The sequence below is a fragment of the Mustelus asterias genome, chromosome X, assembly GCF_964213995.1.
Source record: "Mustelus asterias chromosome X, sMusAst1.hap1.1, whole genome shotgun sequence".
In the NCBI taxonomy this organism is placed as follows: domain Eukaryota; kingdom Metazoa; phylum Chordata; class Chondrichthyes; order Carcharhiniformes; family Triakidae; genus Mustelus; species Mustelus asterias.
In genome coordinates this window covers 308,664-331,975 of record NC_135834.1, presented here as the reverse complement: position 1 = coordinate 331,975, position 23,312 = coordinate 308,664, and the positions used below count along the sequence as shown (strand labels likewise).

Genomic DNA, 23,312 nt, shown 5'->3' with positions numbered 1-23,312 from the left:
CTTTCAATGGGACAGATAAACATGTTTATGGCCTGCACCAGACCACTACAATGCAGCATGTTTCAGCACTCCACACATTCGGCTTTGAAGAATCCACAAGTACAAACACGCAAGGTCAGCAGTGATTTTGACAGCAAAGTACTCCATGACCTGGAAGTGAAAATGGTTAAAGGTTAGATGTAATAATGCCATGGCCTCAGAATAGTGCTGTCTGCATGCAGCACTTTTTTTGAACCCTACCCAGCAAGGATTACCTTGGGCGCCAGATAGGAGAGGCAGCAGAAGAGGAAGTCTTATTAGTTGACCCAAGGTACAGATCGAGACAGAGATACAGGGAAAGACACAAAGAGACCCAGGTCAATCTGGGAAATTCTCCTCTCCAATCCCCTTAGCCAATTGAAACTGGTGCAGGAGATCACTCTGACAACTAATTTTACAGTTCAGATTTGGGATTGCAGCAAATAAACACTAATCAGCTAAATAAGGAAAGCAGATACTGATAAGAAAAACAAATACAGGAGTCTATTTTGGGAAGAACCAACTCGGAAACCAAGCTTTCCATGCAAGGATCATTTAAAAATGGTCAGAGCCTTTGAAGTGCTATTCAGCATCATGACCCCTTTATGGGGGTGTACTCAACATTTAGTTTTAGGAATCAACAAGACTAGCTGAGAACAGGGCTGATTTTGTAAAGCAGAATCCCCTATTTGGTCAACAGCTTCTAAATCCAGAATCCCCCAGGGCCTTCTCCTCACCAGGAGACAAGGGTTTGTAATCTTGCTGATCCAGCTCCACCTTCCTTACATGACCATCACACGCAGGCAGAAGAACGTGCTAATAGCAGCAAAATGTCTGCAAATCTGAGAACATGCAGCATGCAAGTATATCACACACTGACAACTCGCAGTGGTGTTGTTCTGATATCAGGGCAAATAAGTTACAACAGCAGCATTACATAGTTCTCCAGTAAAATGGGAGCAAATACAGAGCGCTGTTTGTCCAAACACAACTGCAGTGTCACCCAGACACCTTGCAATAGCAACACTATAAAACAAAGCAGCATGCGAACAGGACTTACCTTAGCAACCTACCCAAGACCAAATCATTTTTTTTCACCTTCTCCCAGGTGATACAGCATTTACTCTTTCAATCTGCTCTGCACTGGAGAGTCATCCTCACTTCCAAAATGGATCATCCGTCTTCTCACAGGACCTCTTCCAGCATCACCTCTAGAGGTGCCTCACGAAACAGAGTTGTTCTAACATTTGCGCTTGCTGCGGTTACCCTTCCCCTCTTCTAGAGCAGGCCAACTTCAGGGCAAGCAGCAGCCCTTGAAGAACCGCTGGCACCAGGTGAAACTCTTGGCTACAAGGCACACCCGGCACAGTTAACCAGGAGCAGAGGTGCTGACTTCACATCAGCTTACGGCACCAAAAACACAGCGGTGCACCAAGGAACAATGGCCCTGGTGTCTTTGCACTAGGACTAGATCATCAGTCCCACATCACTGACGAACAGTTCGTATTGTGAATGATCAGTAGAATGGAAAGCTCCAGATGGGTCGGTCAGTCTGGGTTTCTGAAGAACCACTACGAGAACAGATCTGTGAATCAATAAATAAATAAACCCATGACTTTCACTCCTCATTTGAATTCCTCATACCTGCTGATCCTCTACAGCGTTTAGTATCATCTTCTCCTGCTTCAGGTGAGTTGCGACAACCTTTGCCAATAGAACAGGGTCCTCTCCAAAACATTCCTAATGAAAGAGAAGCCAAAGCATTAACACAACTACCTGCAATACAGGGAGATGTTCTGTGTTGATTGTGGGTTCCACCTTTTATTTTACAGCAGAGGCTGCTATTAGTCCCACTAACCTTTCAGGCAGCATGTTCCAAATCAACTGGACAGATAATTAAACTGCCCTATAATTATTTTTCTAAATTGTAGCTGGGCCACAACATTGATTTTAAGTCATATTTAAAATAGGAACCATCTCTGCCTATCGTGATAGATCTGGAACATACAGAATCTTTGTAGCTTTGTGCTGTATATTTAGTTAATTTAGGGATGTGGAACTCCAGGATACTGAAACATCAATGTTCTTTAATCCAAGGTCCAAATTGGATTCAGTAAAATTCACCTTCTGGTATCTGATTTGCTTCAAGGTTTTTTGTGGGAAAAAAAAAATGGAGAATTTGGCAGTGAACCTTAAATATAGGATTAATCAATACAATGTAGTATCTTCCTATCAGAATAGTCAGGAGAGAGAGAGAGAGACGAGTGCATGCCATATTGCCCCACCCTTCCACATTCCCCCTAAACAAAAGCCCAGGCAGCCCATCCCTTGCACACACAGCGCTTACTCACTGGCTTGTCCTGTATGGATTGCAGAGGCTTGAAGCTTCGAAAAGAGCTGCTCTTAGCGCTGTTGCCTCAAATAAATCCAAAACGAGGACAAGATTTGTTTGCATTAGCAATTTGAGATATATATGCGCAACTTAGCGTACATGGCTATAAACTTCCTAGAGCCTTGACCATAACTGGAGCATAGAGACAAACTGGAATTGCAACTCTGATTGCGCTGTTAGTTTGATGCAACTTATATTCAAGATTCAGCAGTGGGTGTTGCATACTGTGCCACAGATCAGTAGAACATTGATTCATGCCTATAATTTCCTACACACTGCCCTCCCATTAAGTGAGGTTCAACATTATCAGGTCTAGCTCATCATTTGTTCACAGAAGACAGGAACAATTCCAGAACATTACTGCAAAAGGAAATCAGATCAGTAGGACCAGAGAAGCAAAGTTTATTTTTTCACAAACATACAAATTTCTAAGATATTACAGAAGAATTTGCTCAAATTGTAATGGCCCACCAGATAAACCAGTATTAGGGCTTTTAAAATGCAGTTGGATGCTCAAGATGTGTAAAAGGAGCTTTACACAAATCAGTTCTTTTGAAGTGCAACAACTTTTGTAGGCAAATGCCGCAGCCATATTGCGCAAAGCGAGATTCAAGCAGCAATGAGCAGTTAGTATGTTTTTGATGGCCTTGATTGAAAGAGGAATTCTGACAAGAACACAGGGAGAACTCTGTTCTTCGTATAATGCTGCAGGATTCTTTATATTCACCTAATGGGGGTCTCAATTTAACCCTCTTCAAAAAAGCAGTACCGTGAAACACACTCATTACTACACCAACCGCAATGAAACGCTCATGCTGAAATCAGGTGTTGAAATAAAGAGGGTTTTTTTGCGCTTCCTTCAATTAGTCTGGTGACCCAGAAATACATTCTCCATGAACTTGCAGCTGTGCTTTTCATTACCACCGTGGCGAAAGCTGAAAACACCAGCAAGCTGTCCAAACTGGAACTACCATCAGCCAGCTTGAAATGAACTTAGATTTTTCTTCCCTCTAATGTACCCAATAATGCCAGGCACGTAATGTTGCAGTTGAAGAGGTGAGCCAGTAACAGCAGTCAACAAAAAAAAAAATGGTAAAATGGAAACAAGAACCACAAGCAAATACAGTAACTCTGAAGAGGACTACCTGTGAGCCAAAATAAATTATAAAATTGACAAACCAGACTCCATCAGAGAGGATTTGGCACAAAATCGTGGAAAAAAAGTCTGTTATTTCAATATTTGATCACAAAGTCTAAACTACATACAAGTGCAATATAATAGGAGTTGACATGAGATTGTGTGATTAAAGCACATTAGAAACTCTGCTTCCAAGTCTGCTGAAATAGAATGAAAGCACCGTTTCCTCGCCCGGGGGGAATTGAAATAACATGCCTTCAGAACAGACTCTCTGTGGGTAGAGTACCATCATGTGTGGTTGTTAGACAGATCAGGAAGATCCCAGGTTTTTACACTTGCTTATGGTGTACCTGGACACATTCTAGTGACCCCTGCTGAAATATACATGTGTCTGTGCGCACACGTGCGTGCGTATGTGGGGGGAGGGGGAGTCATGTGAAGGCAGGCTTGGTTTAGTTTGGATTATGCGGGGGTGGGGGGAAATGAGAAGTTCAGAAAAAGACTACTGCTTAACTTAAAAACAGTGGTAAAATCCATGATGTATCTCTTGTTCTTAATCAAAATGTTTGAACATAGGGCAGCACGGTGGCACAGTGGATTAGCACTGCTGCGTAACAGTGCCAGGGCTCTGGGTTCAATTCCTGGCTTGGGTCACTGTCTGTGTGGAGTTTGCACATTCTCCTCATGTTTGCGTGGGTTTCCTCCGGGTGCTCCGGTTTCCTCCCACAGTCCGAAAGATGTGGTTAGGTGCATTGGCCATGCTAAATTCTCCCTCAGTGTACCCGAACAGGCGCCGGAGTGTGGCGACTAGGGGATTTTCACATAACTTCATTGCAGTTTAATGTAAGCCTACTTGTGACACTAATAAATAAATGTAAACTTAACATTCAGTTCCTATTTCAGATGGATTGCACTTCCTGTTTCAACAGCAAATGAAATAGACTGAAAATTCCCCATTCTCCCACGTAAATGTGTTTTGCCAAGGACATCGAGATCAGACAATTTCATTTTTTAAAAATACATTTTGTTTTGTGCACTTTTCATCGTGTTCTCATCAGGGACCTCTTCAAATTACCTAAAGCACCATGTTGATAACAAACAAAAAGGGACTTAATGTTGTGGCATGTCAAACACTCTCCCCTTCACCTATAGGACTCGAGTTTCAATCCAGAAGGACTGACAAAATAGTCCCAGCCTCATGGTGAAAATGGCCCTCTTGTGAAATCATTTTCAGTAACCAGGATCCATTTTCTACCCGAGTCAGAGCTGACAACACAAGCATAATTTGACACCAAAACACCAGTTTTAAAAAGGTCACAAGAATGGCTACAAGAATAAAAGTGGCTTATTTCACTGTGTTGCTGTGTGCACATTTTTCTTGTTAATTGAACCGAGAAACTAACACTCTCAACTGTCAACTCCAAAAGTTCGAAGATCATTAATCAGAATTCCCTTTACTCCAATGTGCTGCAGTCCCCAACTTCAAAAAAGTGCTCTTTAATGCACCAATGTAAATATAGAATCCCTACAGTGCAGAAGGAGGCCATTCACCCATCAAGTCTGCACAGTCTCTCTGAAAGAGCATCTTACCCTGGCCCATACCCCTATCCCCATAACCCCACACATTTACCATGTCCAATCCACCTAACCCGCACACCTTTGGACTGTAGGAGGAAACCGGAGCACCCGGAGAAAACTCACGCAGACACGTCATCTAAGATTGGAATCAGAACTGGGTCCCTAGTGCTGAGACGCAGCAGTGCTAACCACTGTGCCACCCATTTATCATTTCTCACACTGGCCATTCTGTAGCCTCAGAATCCGGAAACACTTGAGACAATTTAATGCTGCAAACCCACTGCCTGTACCTACTAGAACTGGGTTAAAACAGCCCAAATACTTCATATAGAACCTTTACAGTCAGTTGACAGAGGAAGCTTTTACCCCATCAGTTTAAACCCAAAATCTAGAGATGTGTCTAACCCACCACACACCACCCAGTCTCTGGGGGACCCTCTTCAAGGTGGTGTTGATGCACAATACTGTGGTAGTTTGAGCTCCATTCGGCAGCTGATAGGAAGGGAAAGTTAACGGAGACCACACTCGTACATCTTCTGCTGGCTGCTCAGAGTACCACCGCCACAGGCCTGGGAGCAGAATTGGTACACAGTAAGTAATGAGAACATAAGCATCAAACAAAACTACAATTGTCTCCTGGAGTTCTCAGCATCCAGTTGCTAACAAAGACAAACAGGTTATCTCAGGACCTACAACCATGGTCGTACTTAATTCTCTGCCCCCATTTTCACCCTTCTCGCTTGAGTTTTGGTTTCATGTACCTCTGGTAACCATTCTTAATAGTCTAACACAGAGCAGTATTTGATAGGCTTTTCAATCACAGCCAAGCCTGACTCAATTCAAATCAGGAAAATATTTAAAAGCACTAATCTTGGTTGAATTCTGTCATCTTTTAGCCCATGAGCAGAGATCAATTAGAACACTCCCAAAACTAAGGCAGGTTGTAGCACCCATAAAATCAACATCTGCCAAAAATCAGCTAACAAGAGACCAGAAATCAGACCTGCAACCTGACTGTTTTGTATGGAGCAACTTCAGGTTGGACACAGCTACCAGGTGGGTTCCATGACACTAAGTGGTTGTACAATGAGAAACAAAAAAAAAGTTACAACGCAGATCTTTTCATTGGGTCCTTACAGACATGTGGACTCACCTTTGCAAGTCCAAGGAAACTATTTGCCAGACCACATGATACAACAGGGAATGCCATCAATAACATGCATCTTGCTTCAGAGTGCATAAGCATAGGAAAGCACAAAGCAGACTTCCAACGTCTGCGAGGGGGAAAACCGTCAACAGGTAGAGTTGTCTCTCTCACATCCCATTAGCCAGCTGCAGGGTCACTGATCGCAGCCTGGGAGCAGGCTGTCTTGCATTCAGTTTTCTTGGGTTAAGGAATCAGTCAAGCTAACGGGATGACAATGTTAAAAGAAAAAGGCAAAAAGCAAAATACTGTGGATGCTGGAATCTGAAACAAAAACAGAAAATGCTGGAAAGTTTCAGCAGGTCTGACAGCATCTGCGGGGAGCGAATAGAGCCAACATTGAGTCTAGGTTACCCTTTGTCAGAGCTCTGACGAAGGGTCATCTAGCCTCAACGTATTCTCTCCCCACAGATGCTGTCAGACCTGCTGAGATTTTTCCAGCACTTTCTGTTATTGTGTGAAACAAAAAAGGAATGTACAGTGGAGAAACCGACTCAAACATGTCCTTGAAAGAATAGTTTCAGCTTCCATGATACCTCAGTTGGGACAGCGTACAGACTATCCTATTGTGCGTGGATCACAGCTCAGATGGAAACTGGGATATGTCAACTGAGAATAGGGAGACACTGAGGGGTGGGGTGTGCATGAGGACAGGGACGATGAGAGGGGTCTTGGTTGCCATCCAGAAAGTATAGCTGGGAAATTACACGGGTGTTGAGCTAGAATAGGTTCAGTCTCAGGCTGCGATGTGCACTCCCCAGTCGAGTGGCCTGTCAATATTCGCGACCCAAGTAACCATGCTTGCTATGTGAACCAAGACAAAGTACAGGAGGACAACCAAAGTGAGCGGAAGTGCAACCCAGTGGAAATCAACACCTTCAAGAATAGAAGTGGGAGGGAAATGGTGAACAAATCAGAAGAAGAAAAAACAAACTTGGAAGAAAAAGTACTTTCCAAAACCAAAATCTCCTCTTCACTTAGCACTGTAGCTCTAAACAACGTCTTAGTACCATTCTATTTGAGATGACAAGCAGCCAGTTTGAATCATATATACACAAGCAGCTGTAGAATTTAGGCTGCACAATACCTGCATATTTTGCCTGTATTTCTTGAAGTTGTGCTGACATACAAAGTTCTTCTCCTGCATAAAGCGGCTGTATTGATTGTTGATCTGGTCCAACAGATTTTGGTAGTGGATAGTGGCCAGTGAATAATTTGTTATAGCCTCCTCCCTAAGAAATGTAAAAAAGATGTTTTGCACCGTTTGAAAATTGCACGCACCCATCAATCATGCAGTTTAATTTTCTCCAGCAAACTTTGACTCCCTTCTTGTCATGGACAATCTCTCATTTAGGAACATAAGCAGGGTTGAAAAGCAATCCCTCTGCCAGCATTGCCCCTTCTGCTGTTTGTGAGCAGCTGGAGGCTATCTGCCCAGTAGGCCAAGATCACAAACCACAGCCCCATCATTTCATAGCACAATGTTGGGAGTTTGACAAGACTACGCTCCACCATCAGGACTGTTTGAGAACAACAATAAAGATCATTGACTTGAGATTTTGTCCCCCATAAATCTTAATCATCTTCACTCATCCCATATAGGTGGCAACTGACAGCCTATTGATATTTCAGCCAAGACGCCACTCTTGATGCAGGAAGTGAGTGATCACAACAATAACAACATGCAGCCAGGTTAAATCCCCTGCCAGTGCTCATTGTCAGAGCTCAAACAAGGACGACCACTTGGGTAAAAAGGCTTGTAGCGTCCACAGAGCTGTACCCCAGTTCGAACCAGCATCTGTAGAAGAGACGACAGGGTAAGGGAAAAATGAGGGAGAAGGGAAGCGACTTGAAATTCTATTTATTTTTTAAATTAAGAAAATAGGGATTATGTAGGAAAGCTCAGTCAGCCAGGCACTTTCAGGCTAATAACCAGGTTTAACCACATTGTCAACAAGTGTGAGATTAGCATCGCACACACAAACAATGACTCATTAACTATTTTTATTAAATGACTAAGTATTTCTCAATATTTACTGCCCATGAGTCTCCCAGGATAATGGGCTGTACTCTGATCATATGCTCCAACAACTGCATCTCGTATCTGCAGTCAATAACTATAGCCGAGGAATGTTCAGCTTCCTAGTTGCCCTGGGTTTAATTCTTCCCGAGAGGGCCTAGTTAAATTTTTTTTTTTAAATGGTGAGAATTGCCAGGCACAGACCTGCATATCGTGCCATTTTATACTCGCTCTGTTTGTTTATTCTTATTTTCTTAATTAAAAAAATGTAGGAAAATGCATGCTTAAGCATCCTTTGTGCAATTCTATATAACTGCAGGCAGAAAATGTCAGAGCACATTGGATACCATCCTGAATACCGTAGTAGCTCTTGGCCTCTAATGACAAGCTGTTGCAATATGTGCATTCATTGCCAGCATGCTACCAGAGACAAGGCATGAAGTCTTGGAGTCAAATTCTCTTTAGAGTTCCTCATGCCTGTCATGTTTCAAAAGGCTTGGCGCCTGGCAGGAGGGGAGTTGGATTAGATCACTGAGACTAAGTGGACTGTGCACATATCAATAGCCAAATAAGTACGTGGTCGAGTTTGAGGTTAATATTTGTTGTGGACCAGTATGGAAAGGAAGGAGATGCAGAATCTAGACTTCAGAGTTACAGTCAAAGATTCATCTTGTAGCTCTCAGCTACATTCTAACTGAGCTTTCACAGAATTGTTATGGCACAGGAGGCCGCCATTTGATCCATCCTGCCTGCACCGGCTCTCCAAAATGAGCATTATGACTCAGTGCCATTCCCCTGGCTTTTTCCCCATACCTCTGCACATTGCCTCAATTGAACCTGCCTCCACCACACTTCCAGGCAGCGCATTCCAGACCCCAACCACATTCACATCACATTTGCTTCCTTTGCAAATCATTTAAAATCTTTTGATAGGACTATCGGATTTACAGCAACTGTCCATCATTTGCTTTGGCTCAGTCATTTGGACACTGTGCCTACTATTTAACCAAACAAAAGTGGGTGAAGGATTCCTGTAGCACATAGTAAACAGATAATTATTGTGACAATTTGCGCACAACCTCTGCAGCTGCATTTTTAAGTTCGTTTTTGACATTACAAATTCAAATCAACCGTCAAACATTATCTGGACTGGAGTGGAAAAACAACTTAACCCTACACATCGGTTAAAGCTATGCTACCCTGCAACCAAACATCAGAAAGTGGACAAGAACCTCAATTTATTAAAAGCAAATTACTGCAGATGCTGAAATCTGAAACCAAAAGAGAAAATGCTGGAAAATCTCAGCGGGTCTGGCAGCATCTGTAAGGAGAGAAAAGAGCTGACGTTTCGAGTCCAGACGACCCTTTGTCAAATGCTTCCATTTATTTCTTCTTTCAGAAGCCCAAACCAGAACAACCAGCTCAGACTGCTAGCCCGCACAGTACTGGGTGCGTTCTCCCACCATGCCAACGGCTAAGTGTCGTGTCCTAAAATGCATTTCAGATAGTGGCACATGCAAAATATTTAATAATTTATTAGAATTCAAACCAATTTTGAACAGGCAGGCAAAAATAAAAAAATCAGTTGTGCAGTTCAACAAGTCTGTCTGACAACAGTGCAATTCTCCAAGACTACATCTGCGTGCCTGCCGAAACTCCGAGCTCAAACTTTAGTGCGGAACCCCAACCCACAAAGGCCGGAGTCAAGAGTGCAACCCAATAACTCAGTCACATTTAAAAACAAAATTCTCCCTTTTGGCAAATTTGACCTCTCCATGTCATCCGTGGGCAAGGCCTTCCAATCGAAAGTGTACCGGAACAGATGCCAGGCAGATACAAAGGAGGGAACTAAAAAAAGTAATTCCTCCCCAGTCAGCTTTATAAAGGTAGTGAAGAGGCATTGGGAGGGGTTCAGGTGAAGCATATAAACACAAAAAACAGGATAGGTTGACTTAAACAGAAATGGTTCCCTCTTATGATTTAACATACCAGTCTTGAGTTTCAATCCAATGAGCGAGATATTCCCGAACAGCCATGGGAAAGTTTTCATTTTGGTACAGAATGTCCAGCTGCTCCAAGTACTTTGTGTCCAGTTGTTTTAGGGTCTCCCACTGACTCATACTGCTGGGAAAAAGAAATATGTGCATCACCAAAGATCAACTTCACCGAATCATACACACGCTAGAAAATGGCAGTATTATCACAATGCCCTTTTTTGGCTAAGTGTTTTTTTTTGGACCTGGTCAGGACAGTGACATTGGGTGTGACTGTTCCAGAGCACTAATGTTAACATCGAGCACACCCAGATCAGGCATAGCACAAGCTGGATACAAAGCACAGCAGCTTCTACACTGCTCCAATGCACTTTCACCCCTGGCCTCAAGACTATTGCATTAGTTCCTCATACTAGGCCTCATTGTGGACTGTGCGAGAGACTGCCAACATACCAAACTAGTTTTGTGCTCAACTTCATAACAAATTCGTTTGAGACTACCCCAATATTGTCACGTAGATGGTTTTATGAAAATGTCCTTTTATCTTGGTGGGTTTAAATCCAAACCTCAAGTAAATCAATCTGTAACCCAGCAAGCCACCACAATTCAAGAGTTTCCTTTTTCCTGTATCTACAACCATCTTCACCATTATATGCAACCAAACCACTGCCTTAAAAGAAATACAGGAACCCCTTCCTCCCTCTTTTACATGTTTAAGACCTATCACATCTCTAAAGTTTGAACAGAGGGAAATATGATAGGATGAGGGATGAATTGGCTAAGGTAGACTGGGAGAGCAGGCTGGCAGGTAGGATAGCTGAGGAACAGTGGAGGATTTTTAAGGAGATCCTTTTCAGTTCTCAGCAAAAATATATTCCAGCAAAAAACAAGGATTGTAAGAAAAGGGAGAACCAGCCGTGGATAACGAAGGAAATAAAGGAGAGTATTAAAATAAAATCAGCTGCGTACAGAGTGGCCAAAAATAGTGGAGAAACAAGTGATTGGGAAAAATTTAAGAAACAACAAAGAGAGACTAAGAAAGCGATAAAGAAAGGAAGGATAGACTATGAAGCTAGGCTAGCAATTAATATAAAAAATGATAGTAAAAGTTTTTATAAATATATAAAAAGGAATAGAGTGGCTAGAGTGAATGTTGGACCCTTGGAGGACGAGAGGGGGGAGTTAATAGTGGGAAATGAGGATATGGCTGAGTCTTTAAATAAGTTTTTTGTGTCGGTCTTCACGGTGGAGGACACAAATAGTTTGCCAAATATTAACGATAGAGGGTTGGCAGCAGGAGAAATACTTAATACAATTAATGTTACCAGAGAGGCAGTGCTGGGTAGACTAATGGGACTGAAGGTGGATAAGTCCCCGGGTCCGGATGGAATGCATCCCAGGGTATTGAAAGAAATGTCAGAGGTAATAGTGGATGCGTTAGTGATTATTTATCAAAACTCGTTGCATTCTGGGGTAGTGCCGGTTGATTGGAAAACGGCTAATGTTACGCCGCTGTTTAAAAAAGGAAGGAGACAAAAGGCGGGTAACTATAGGCCGGTCAGCTTAACGTCTGTAGTAGGGAAAATGCTGGAATCCATTATTAAAGAGGAGATAGCAGGGCATCTGGATAGAAATGGTTCGATCAATCAGACGCAGCATGGATTCATGAGGGGAAAGTCGTGCTTGACGAACATGTTGGATTTTTATGAAGATGTGACTAGGGCGGTTGATGGAGGAGAACCGGTGGATGCGGTGTTTTTGGATTTCCAAAAGGCGTTTGATAAGGTGCCCCATAAAAGGCTGCTGAAGAAGATTAGGGCACACGGAGTTGGGGGTAGTGTGTTAAAGTGGATTGGGGACTGGCTATCCGACAGGAAGCAAAGAGTCGGAATAAATGGGTGTTTTTCCGGTTGGAGGAAGGTAACTAGTGGCGTGCCGCAGGGATCGGTACTCGGGCCGCAACTGTTTACCATTTATATAGATGATCTGGAGGAGGGGACGGAGTGTAGGGTAACAAAGTTTGCAGACGACACAAAGATAAGTGGAAAAGTGAATCGTGTGGAGGACGGAGAAGATCTGCAGAGAGATTTGGACAGGCTGAGTGAGTGGGCGAGGATATGGCAAATGGAGTACAACGTTGAGAAATGCGAGGTTATACACTTTGGAGGAAATAATAACAAATGGGATTACTATCTCAATGGAAACAAATTAAAACATGCTACCGTGCAAAGGGACCTGGGGGTCCTTGTGCATGAGACGCAAAAGCCCAGTCTGCAGGTACAACAGGTGATCAAGAAGGCAAATGGGATGTTGGCCTATATTGCGAGGGGGATAGAATATAAAAGCAGGGATGTCTTGATGCACCTGTACAGGGCATTGGTGAGGCCGCAGCTGGAATACTGTGTGCAGTATTGGTCCCCTTATATGAGGAAGGATATATTGGCATTGGAGGGAGTGCAGAGAAGGTTCACCAGGTTGATACCGGAGATGAGGGGTTTGGATTATGAGGAGAGGCTGAGGAGATTGGGTTTGTACTCGTTGGAGTTTAGAAGGATGAGGGGGGATCTTATGGAGACTTATAAGATAATGCGGGGGCTGGATAGGGTGGAGGCGGAGAGATTCTTTCCACTTAGTAAGGAAGTTAAAACTAGAGGACACAGCCTCAAAATAAAGGGGGGTCGGTTTAAGACAGAGTTGAGGAGGAACTTCTTCTCCCAGAGGGTGGTGAATCTCTGGAATTCTCTGCTCACTGAGGTGGTGGAGGCTACCTCGCTGAATATGTTTAAAGCGCGGATGGATGGATTCCTGATCGGTAAGGGAATTAAGGGTTATGGGGATCAGGCGGGTAAGTGGTACTGATCCACGTCAGATCAGCCATGATCTTATTGAATGGCGGGGCAGGCTCGAGGGGCTAGATGGCCTACTCCTGCTCCTATTTCTTATGTTCTTAAAGTTCCGAGTTGAAGAAGCGTCATTGATCTGAAATGTCAACACTGTTTCTTTTGACAGATGCTGCCTGACCAGCTGAGTATTTCAAGCATTTTCTGTATTTGTTCCAGGAAAGGAGTTGTTCAAGTAAACAGTACCTGGAACCACCCACTTGGAAAATAAAATCTCAGCCATTGTGCCAGTCTCCTCCTTTAGCACAAAAATAAATTAGATTTTTAATTCCATGACTGGACCCTGCCAATTACACTGAAAACCAATGTCAGTCAGGCTTGCAGCGTGACTCACCTACACATGCTAGAAGTCACGTATTCACACAGGGTCCTGTCCTTTGCAACAGAAGGAACATGTCCACACATTGCACATTTTTTCAAACTAAATGGAAGCTTAGGAAACAGCCAATCCTTGGTTCATTCCTCAGGACAATGCCTTGACCAGAATCGACCTGCCTGGCTTGGATTTGAATAAAGCTGGACAGTTAACTATTCCATGCTGCATTACCCATAATGCCTCTACCAAGAGTCCACTTGCCAACCATTCAGCACTCTGTTCTCATTCAGTAGAAATAAAAGCAAGTTACTGCGGATGCTGGAATCTGAAACAAAAACAGAAAATGCTGCAAAATCTCAGGTCTGACAGCATCCGTGCAGAGAACAGAGCCAACTTTTTGAGTCTGATTTTGTTAAAGACTCAGCAGATTAGGCAAGCGCTGTGGCATGGGGAAGGTCAACATTTCAGCACTCAGTCTTTGGGGGAAGGAGAGGAGAAAGGGCATCACAGTTGAATCCGATGCATGTTCATCACTGGAAGCCTCAGCTGATTTTTTTCTGTCTCATGCTTGACTTTTGCCAACTATAGTGGTAGGGAACTATAGGCACAGCACAATAATTTTGCTGACATTTGACACGTTATAAACTTTATTTGTTGCTTCCAAAAATAAAAACACATTCCAACCTGAGAATTATGCTGCGTAATAGGAAATTAACATTGTTGTGGACCTCAAAGATTTGACTGCAGAAGCCTCACCACTTCCCCAAATGTATTTACAGTTTTTCCCTAAACTACAAGTTTCATGCACATTAGCAAATGGGTGGTGCAATAGCATACAACTCTTTTACCTCTCAATCATGGCAAAGTGGTAGCATTTTTGCTTCAGGTAGGTTGTGGGTTCAAGTCCCACTCAAGTGCAATAATCTAGGCTGCCAATCCAGCTCTGCACTATCGGGGATGCAAATGATCTCTCAGCCACTGTTTCAAAGGAGGAGAATTCTTCTGTGTCCTTGGGCCAGTATTTATTCTTCAGCCACCATCACTAAACACCATCTCTCATCATCACATTGCTGTTTGCGGAAATTTCCTGCGTGCAAATTGGCTGGCTACACTTCAAAAATACTTCATAGCTAGGACATCCTGAGGTCGTGAAAGGCGCTGTTCAAGTGTATGACAACTGGTTGCCTCTCTAAATTGTTTCAACCCCGAGCTACAATGGTCGAGTACAGTAAACTACAAACAGGTTCCAGATAGATATTTCTGGTTGGCACGAGCTGCTATTCCAGTAATCTCACTTGGAGAGTCAACTTGGAGTGAGAACTGGTAATGCAATACTGGAGCTGTTCCTGTTCAGGGAAATCTGACACTCCTGCAGTCTGGCCCTTCCTGTGACGGTAAGAAGTCTCACAACACCAGGTTAAAGTCCAACAGGTTTATTTGGCACACTAGCTTTCAGCACCTCAAGCTCCTTCATCAGTTGAGCGAGGACTTGTGTTCACAAATAGAGCATATAAAGACACACTCAATTTACAAGATAAAAGTTGGAATGCGAGTCTTTACAGGTAATCAAGTCTTAAAGGTCCAATTGTGACACCTTTTCTCCTCCCCTCTTCTATCATCATTCACTTTATGGGGTAACACACAAGGAATGGTCATTTGAACAAATGACTGGAGGGTTCCTGATATCCCTGGTAAAGAGGCCTTAAGGAGAAGGGACGCAATATTTTATGGAATTGGAAATATGAACTCAGGCAAAATCCAGGGCTAGAGTTTCACCTCCCTACTAAACTTTTTGTAGTCTTCTGATATCAGACTAATTAAGAGCCTCAATTCTCAGGAAGGAAATAACAGCAAATGGAAAAAAAGTTGCTTCCTCATGGAATATTCAAGATTAAAACAGCAGACTGAAATCTCTGAGGCAAACACATCAAAATAATGAAACACCAAATAATTTTTTGAAGAGTTTTGAATGCTACAACTGATTAAAACCCAAATGTTACAAGTGGAGACACTGTACTTGTGCTTTCTGAACACCGTGCTTGCTCTTAATACTGAGAGCTTAAACTGCTTAGTTGAATGCTAAATTATGGTTGTAAATTGTGGAATTTGTTGGCTCGCATCAGGAATAAGGGTCACAAAAGCCACCAAATTGTCAGGGGAATCTGACACTCCTACAGTCTGGCCCTTCCTGTGACAGTAAGTCTCACAACACCAGGTTAAAGTCCAACAGGTTTATTTGGCACACTAGCTTTCAGAGCCTCAAGCTTCTTCATCAGTTGAGTGAGGACTTGTGTTCACAAACATAGCATATAAAGACACACTCAATTTACAAGATAATAGTTGGAATGCGAGTCTTTACATGTAATCAAGTCTTAAAGGTACAGATAATGTGTGTAGAGAGGGGGTTAAGCACAGGTTAAAGAGATGTGTATTGTCTCCAGCCAGGACAGTTAGTGAGATTTTGCAAGCCCAGGCAAATCTTGGGGGTTACAGATAGTGTGACATGAACCCAAGATCCCGGTTGAGGCTGTCCTCATGTGCGCGGAACTTGGCTATCAGTCTCTGCTCAGCAATTCTGCATCGTCATGTGTCGTGAAGGCTGCCTTGGAGAACACTTACCCTTCCTGTGACTCCAGTCCTACACCATGTACTTGACTGTCAACACCCTCAGAATACATCAGGATGGACAATAAATGTGACAGTCAATGTGACTCATTGCTCCCACCCCAACCCAGAAGAACAATTATCTTTTTAAAACAACTCTGACATTTAGACTTAAACATGTAGTCTAGCAACATTTTGGATAAATGGAATCCTGACCAGGTGTTAGTTTCTTAAATAAAGGTTAGCAAAATAAAAAAAGTTATAGTCCGGGGGCAGGGGGACACACAGGAGCATGCTACATAATCGGCTGAATTCAGAATGCAAATTGGTCAAATTCACAGGCAATAATAAACTGCCAAGAATTAAACAGGGATTATGCGAATGGAAATCCCTCCACCACCAATGCATAGTGGCAGCAGTGTGTACCATCTACAAGATGCACTGCAGCTAACTCACCAAGGTTCCTTCAACAGCACCTTCCAAACCTGCCACCTTTATCACCAAGGTGGTCATGGGGGAATTAGCAGATGCACAGGGAACACCATCCCCTGCAAGTTCCCCTCCAAACCACCCACCGCCCTGACTTGGAAACATGTCGCCGTTCCTTCACTGTCGCTGGGTCAAAATCCTGGAACTCCCTCCCTCCTTCTGTTCAAATAAAGGCAAGATATTGCTTTTTTTTTTAAATTGGAAAACATACTTCAATGGTGTTAAGCTAGCTAAGACAGGCTGAAAGGAGGGGTTCAAGAAGTGATGTGAATGGACTCTGCACTGACAACATAGTCACAACAACAGAAAACAAATCAGTGAAGTACAAAGCCAAGGCCATCAGAGTATTGTGCAACAAGGCACAAGCAAAACATCGAAGGCCAGGAGGTTGTGCAATAAAGTGTCATAAAACATATCCATAGTATTAGAGGAGCATCATTCTATAGTTAAGCAGCAACATAAACCAGAGCTGGTAGGGTATGAAGAGAGGCCCAGACACTGTCAGTGAGCACAGCATCATACTCAAGTATCATGTTCTCTCCACCCCTCCATAGCTGGGCCGCCTGCCAATGCCCACAGACTTCCTCATGCAAAATGTACATTTGGATAAAGCACTGAGGGGAAAAATGATGGGACCACTTCATCTCTTGGGATGAACTGTCCAGTGCCTTATCACAATGCACAAAGTAAACTTTCATCAGTAAACTGTTGCAGTATATTAACAATCTAGATGTAACAAATAAAGGAATTTATAATTTGTCACATGGGTAGTATAGCAACACTGCTGACATTGCTGTGCAAAAACTAGGGATAGTTTGTTGTTTAAGACTGAAGATTACTTTGTTCCAATCGCCAGGGTATCATTGTTCCACTGGAGCAAGCTGAGAAGGAGTGATTGGAGGCAGCAGTGCTGGTGAGAGATTAATTGAATTGTTTATTTATTTAATTAGTCAGCTAGTGTGTGTTTTATTTTGGCCTTTACTTTTGCAGCAGTATTTTAAGTTTAAAGTGAAAACTGGAAGTGGGCTGCAAAGGAGTCTGGGAAGGGTTTTTTAAACGCGTGAAGTATAAAAGGTAGGCTGCAGTATACAGCGGGCAGCGTCGGGAGTGGGCAGTGGAGTGCGTGGGAAGCAGAGTGTGAGCTATAAGGCTTTGACTCACAGGGCTTAGGCAGAAAGGGCGAGCAGAGGTGAGTTTAAATTCATTTCTGCACTTTCTACCTGGTACTGGCAAGGTATCTAGAGGGGATGGGTGTGCAGGCAGTGCTATGTTCCTCTTGCACTATGTTTGAGGTGAGGGACGACGACAGTGTCCCTGCTGATTACACCTGTGGGAAGTGCACCCATCTGCAGCTCCTCCAAAACCGTGTTAGGGAACTGGAGCTGGAGTTGGATGAACTTAGGATCATTAGGGACGCAGAGGTGGCCATAGACAGAAGCTTTAGGGATACAGTTACTCCGAGGAATGAAAACAGATGGGTGACGGTGAGAGGGGCTGGGAGGAAGCAGTCCGTGCAGGGATCCCCGGTGGTCGTTCCCCTTAGCAACAAGTATTCCGCTTTGGATACGGTTGAGGGGGATGACATACCAGTGGTGAGCCACAGTGAGAGGATCTCCAGCACTGTGTCCGTCTCTGTGGCTCGGGAGGGTAAGGGGCAGAGCAGGAGGGCAAGAGTTATTAGGGACTCGTTAGTTAGAGGGATAGATAGGAGGTTCTGTGGCAGCAAAAGAGACTCACGGATGGTATGTTGCCTACCGGATGCCAAGGTCCGTGACGTCTCAGACCGTGTTTTCCGGATTCTGAAGAGGGAGGGGAAACAGTCACAAGTCGTGGTACACATTGGTACCAATGACATAGGTAAGAGAAGGGACGGGGATTTAAAACAGGAATTTCTGGAGCTGGGCTGGAAGCTGAGAGCCAAGACAAAACATGTGGTCATCTCTGGTACGTTGCCGGTGCCACGTGAAAGCGAGTTGAGGAACAGGGAGAGAGTGCAGTTAAACATGTGGTTGCAGGGATGGTGTAGGAGGGAGGGCTTCAGATACGTGGATAATTGGAACACATTCTGGGGAAGGTGGGACCTGTACAAACAGGACGGGGTGCACCTGAACCAGAGGGGCACCAATATCCTAGGAGGGAAATTTGTTACGGCTCTTCAAGGGGGTTTAAACTAATTTGTCAGGGGAGTGGGAAAAGGAGTTGTAGTCCGGAAGTCAGTGAGGGTGGTGAGGTATTGGGGAAGGTATCAGGGTCAAGGGTGGGTACCGGTAGACAGGAAGGTGGGTTGAAGTGTGTCTACTTCAATGCAAGGAGCATCCGGAACAAGGTAGATGAACTTGGGGCGTGGACTGGTACTTGGGACTACGATGTTGTGGCCATTACGGAGACATGGGTAGAACAAGGACAGGAATGGTTGTTGGACGTTCCGGGGTATAGATGTTTCACTAAGTGTAGGGAAGCTGGTAAAAGAGGTGGAGGAGTGGCATTGTTAATCAAAGATAGTTTAACGGCTGCAGAAAGGCACTTCGAGGGGGATCTGCACACTGAGGTAATATGGGCTGAGGTTAGAAATAGGAAAGGAGCGGTCACGTTGTTAGGAGTTTACTATAGGCCCCCAAATAGTAATAGAGAGGTGGAGGAAGAAATTGCTAAGCAGATTATGGATATGTGTGGGGGTCACAGGGTAGTTGTCATGGGGGACTTTAACTTTCCAAATATTGATTGGAACCCTTGTAGGTCAAATAGTTTGGATGGGGCAGTTTTTGTGCAGTGTGTGCAGGAGGGTTTCCTGACACAATATGTGGATAGGCCGACAAGAGGTGAGGCCACATTGGATTTGGTACTGGGAAATGAACCAGGCCAAGTGTTAGATTTGGTTGTGGGAGAGCACTTTGGAGATAGTGACCACAATTCGGTGTCTTTTGTTATTGCAATGGAGAGGGATAGGGCCGTACGGCAGGGCAAGGTTTACAATTGGGGGAGAGGTAATTATGATGCGATTAGGCAAGAATTAGGGGGCATAAGTTGGGAACAGAAACTGTCAGAGAAAGGAACTAATGAAAAGTGGAACTTTTTCAAGGAACAAATACTGGATGTCCTTGATAGGTATGTCCCTGTCAGGCAGGGAGGAAATGGCCGAGTGAGGGAACCATGGTTCACGAAAGAGGTGGAATGTCTTGTGAAAAGGAAGAGGGAAGCTTATGTAGGGATGAGGAAACAAGGTTCAGATGGCTCGATTGAGGGTTACAAGTTAGCAAGGAATGAGCTGAAAAAGGGGCTTAGGAGAGCTAGGAGGGGACACGAGAAGTCCTTGGCGGGTCGGATCAAGGAAAACCCCAAGGCTTTTTACTCTTATGTGAGGAATAAAAGAATGACCAGGGTGAGGTTAGGGCCGGTCAAGGACAGTAGTGGGAACTTGTGTATGGAGTCAGTAAAGATAGGTGAGGTGATGAATGAATACTTTTCTTCAGTGTTCACCAAGGAGAGGGGCCATGTTTTTGAGGAAGAGAAGGTGTTACAGGCTAATAGGCTGGAGGAAATAGATGTTCGGAGGGAGGATGTCCTGGCAGTTTTGAATAAACTGAAAGTCGATAAGTCCCCTGGGCCTGATGAAATGTATCCTAGGATTCTTTGGGAGGCAAGGGATGAGATTGCAGAGCCTTTGGCTTTGATCTTTGGGTCCTCGCTGTCCACAGGGATGGTGACAGAGGACTGGAGAATGGCGAATGTTGTTCCTCTGTTTAAGAAAGGGAATAGAAATGACCCTGGTAATTATAGACTGGTTAGTCTTACTTCGGTGGTTGGTAAATTGATGGAAAAGGTCCTTAGAGATGGGATTTACGACCATTTAGAAAGATGCGGATTAATCCGGGATAGTCAGCACGGATTCGTGAAGGGCAAGTCGTGCCTCACAAATTTGATAGAATTTTTTGAGGAGGTAACTAAGTGTGTTGATGAAGGTAGGGCAGTTGATGTCATGTACATGGATTTTAGTAAGGCGTTTGATAAGGTCCCCCATGGTCGGCTTAAGATGAAAGTGAGGAGGTGTGGGATAGAGGGAAAGTTGGCCGATTGGATAGGTAACTGGCTGTCTGATCGAAGACAGAGGGTGGTGGTCGATGGAAAATTTTCGGATTGGAGGCAGGTTGCTAGCGGAGTGCCGCAGGGATCAGTGCTTGGTCCTCTGCTCTTTGTGATTTTTATTAATGACTTAGAGGAGGGGGCTGAAGGGTGGATCAGTAAATTTGCTGATGACACCAAGATTGGTGGAGTAGTGGATGAGGTGGAGGGCTGTTGTAGGCTGCAAAGAGACATAGATAGAATGCAAAGCTGGGCTGAAAAATGGCAAATGGAGTTTAACCCGGATAAATGTGAGGTGATTCATTTTGGTAGGACTAATTTAAATGTGGATTACAGGATCAAAGGTAGGGTTCTGAAGACTGTGGAGGAACAGAGAGATCTTGGGGTCCATATCCACAGATCTCTAAAGGTTGCCACTCAAGTGGATAGAGCTGTGAAGAAGGCCTATAGTGTGTTAGCTTTTATTAACAGGGGGTTGGAGTTTAAGAGCCGTGGGGTTATGCTGCAACTGTACAGGACCTTGGTGAGACCACATTTGGAATATTGTGTGCAGTTCTGGTCACCTCACTATAAGAAGGATGTGGAAGCGGTGGAAAGAGTGCAGAGGAGATTTACCAGGATGCTGCCTGATTTGGAGGGTAGGTCTTATGAGGAAAGGTTGAGGGAGCTAGGGCTGTTCTCTCTGGAGCGGAGGAGGCTGAGGGGAGACTTAATAGAGGTTTATAAAATGATGAAGGGGATAGATAGAGTGAACGTTGAAAGACTATTTCCTCGGGTGGATGGAGCTATTACAAGGGGGCATAACTATAGGGTTCGTGGTGGGAGATACAGGAAGGATATCAGAGGTAGGTTCTTTATGCAGAGAGTGGTTGGGGTGTGGAATGGACTGCCTGCAGTGATAGTGGAGTCAGACACTTTAGGAACATTTAAGGGGTTATTGGATAGGCACATGGAGCGCACCAGGATGATAGGGAGTGGGATAGCTTGATCTTGGTTTCAGATAAAGCTCGGCACAACATCGTGGGCCGAAGGGCCTGTTCTGTGCTGTACTGTTCTATGTTCTATCAAGGATCCTGAACTTGGTGGACAAAAAGTACATCCGCAATGAGCCACATACAGTACAAGGTGCAATAACAAGAAACATCCCATAGGAAAGGCAATGACCTAGTGGTATTATCGCTAAACTACCAATCCAGAAACTCAGCTAATGTTCTGGGAACCCAGGTTCGAATCCCGCCACGGCAGATGGTGGAATTTGAATGCAAAAAATATCTGGAATTAAGAATCTACTGATGACAATGAAACCATTGTTGATTGTAGGAAAAACCCATCTGAGTCACTAATGTCCTTTAAGGAAGGAAATCTGCTGTCTTTACCCGGTCTGGCCTACATGTGACTCCAGACCCACAGTCATGTGGGTGACTCTCAACTGCCCTCTGAAATGGCCGAGCGAGACACTCAGTTCAAGAGCAACTAGGGATAGGCAACAAATGCTGGTCCAGCCAGTGACATCCATGTCCCATGAATGAATAAAAAACGGCTGGCCCTTACCAAGCATATGGGAAGATTGTTAAAAAGCAAACCAACAGTTACAGAAGCTCTCCTTCACAGGCTAATACACAGTCTGGCGTCACAATGTCAATGCACCTTCAAAGCCCCCAATCATCCTCATGCCAGCTCAGGGCAGTTAGTCAGGGGTGCCCACCAGATCACAAGTATCCTGCTGGATGTCAGCCCAGAATTCAATACTGCAGGTCCACGACACCCTCCGACCCAAGAGGAGGAATATTAAACCACTTGTGCAAAATCTCACTCCACCTACCAAAGTAAAAGACTGCATTTAAAATTAATTACCCAGATTACATAGTGTATATTCTACGTTAATTTAGTGAAAGAGGAGACATTTTAAAATGATTGTTGGAAACCAGTAAAATTCCTCGAACACTGCAAAGGTATAAAGCACTGACTGAAGGCACACAGGAAGCTCCAATGATGTCTAATCAGCTGGGAGCTGAGAAAATTTCAGACCAGACAAAACAGCTAGCATCATTATCATTACCCAAGAAAACAACCAATGTTCCTCACTTCCCTCAACAACAGCCTGCATTTATATAGTATCTTTAACATCGTAAGACAGCCCAGGATACTTCAAAAGAACAAACACAGCCACAAAGAAGCATTAGGTCAAAAAAGGTCGATTCCAAGAGGCACCTTCAAAATGGCCAAAGATGCTTTCTTCGGGGGGTGGGGGTGATGACGACAACAATGGTGCAATGGAAATCAGGGGATGCAGGGGGCTGGAGGAGGTTACAGAGATAGGGAGGGGGTGTAGGGGGCTGGAGGAGGTTACAGAGATAGGGAGGGGGTGTAGGGGGGCTGGAGGAGGTTACAGAGATAGGGAGGGGGTGTAGGGGGCTGGAGGAGGTTACAGAGATAGGGAGGGGGTGTAGGGGGCTGGAGGAGGTTACAGAGATAGGGAGGGGGTGTAGGGGGCTGGAGGAGGTTACAGAGATAGGGTGGGGATGTAGGGGGCTGGAAGAGGTTACAGAGATAGGGAGGGGGTGTAGGGGGCTGGAGGA

At 44.2% G+C, this 23,312-nt stretch overlaps 1 protein-coding gene across 8 annotated transcripts in view; it reads right to left on the bottom strand.

Annotated features, from left to right (window-relative positions):
- The window catches only part of LOC144482011 (signal transducer and activator of transcription 1-like), a 53,449-nt gene that overhangs the window by 28,820 nt on the left and 1,317 nt on the right, over nucleotides 1-23,312 (bottom strand). For 3 of the 8 annotated variants that reach the window (XM_078201266.1, XM_078201262.1, XM_078201264.1), the window contains exons 2-4: nucleotides 10,340-10,471; nucleotides 7,418-7,562; nucleotides 1,663-1,758 (exon numbers count right to left, since the gene is read on the bottom strand). In XM_078201266.1, coding sequence (XP_078057392.1) covers nucleotides 1,663-1,758; nucleotides 7,418-7,562; nucleotides 10,340-10,470 — 372 coding nt within the window. In that variant the 5' untranslated portion in view covers nucleotide 10,471. Of the gene's footprint in view, nucleotides 1-1,662; nucleotides 1,759-7,417; nucleotides 7,563-10,339; nucleotides 10,475-23,312 lie in introns of all 8 variants that reach the window. The other 5 variants (XM_078201263.1, XM_078201267.1, XM_078201265.1 and 2 more) reach the window with 3 other exon arrangements.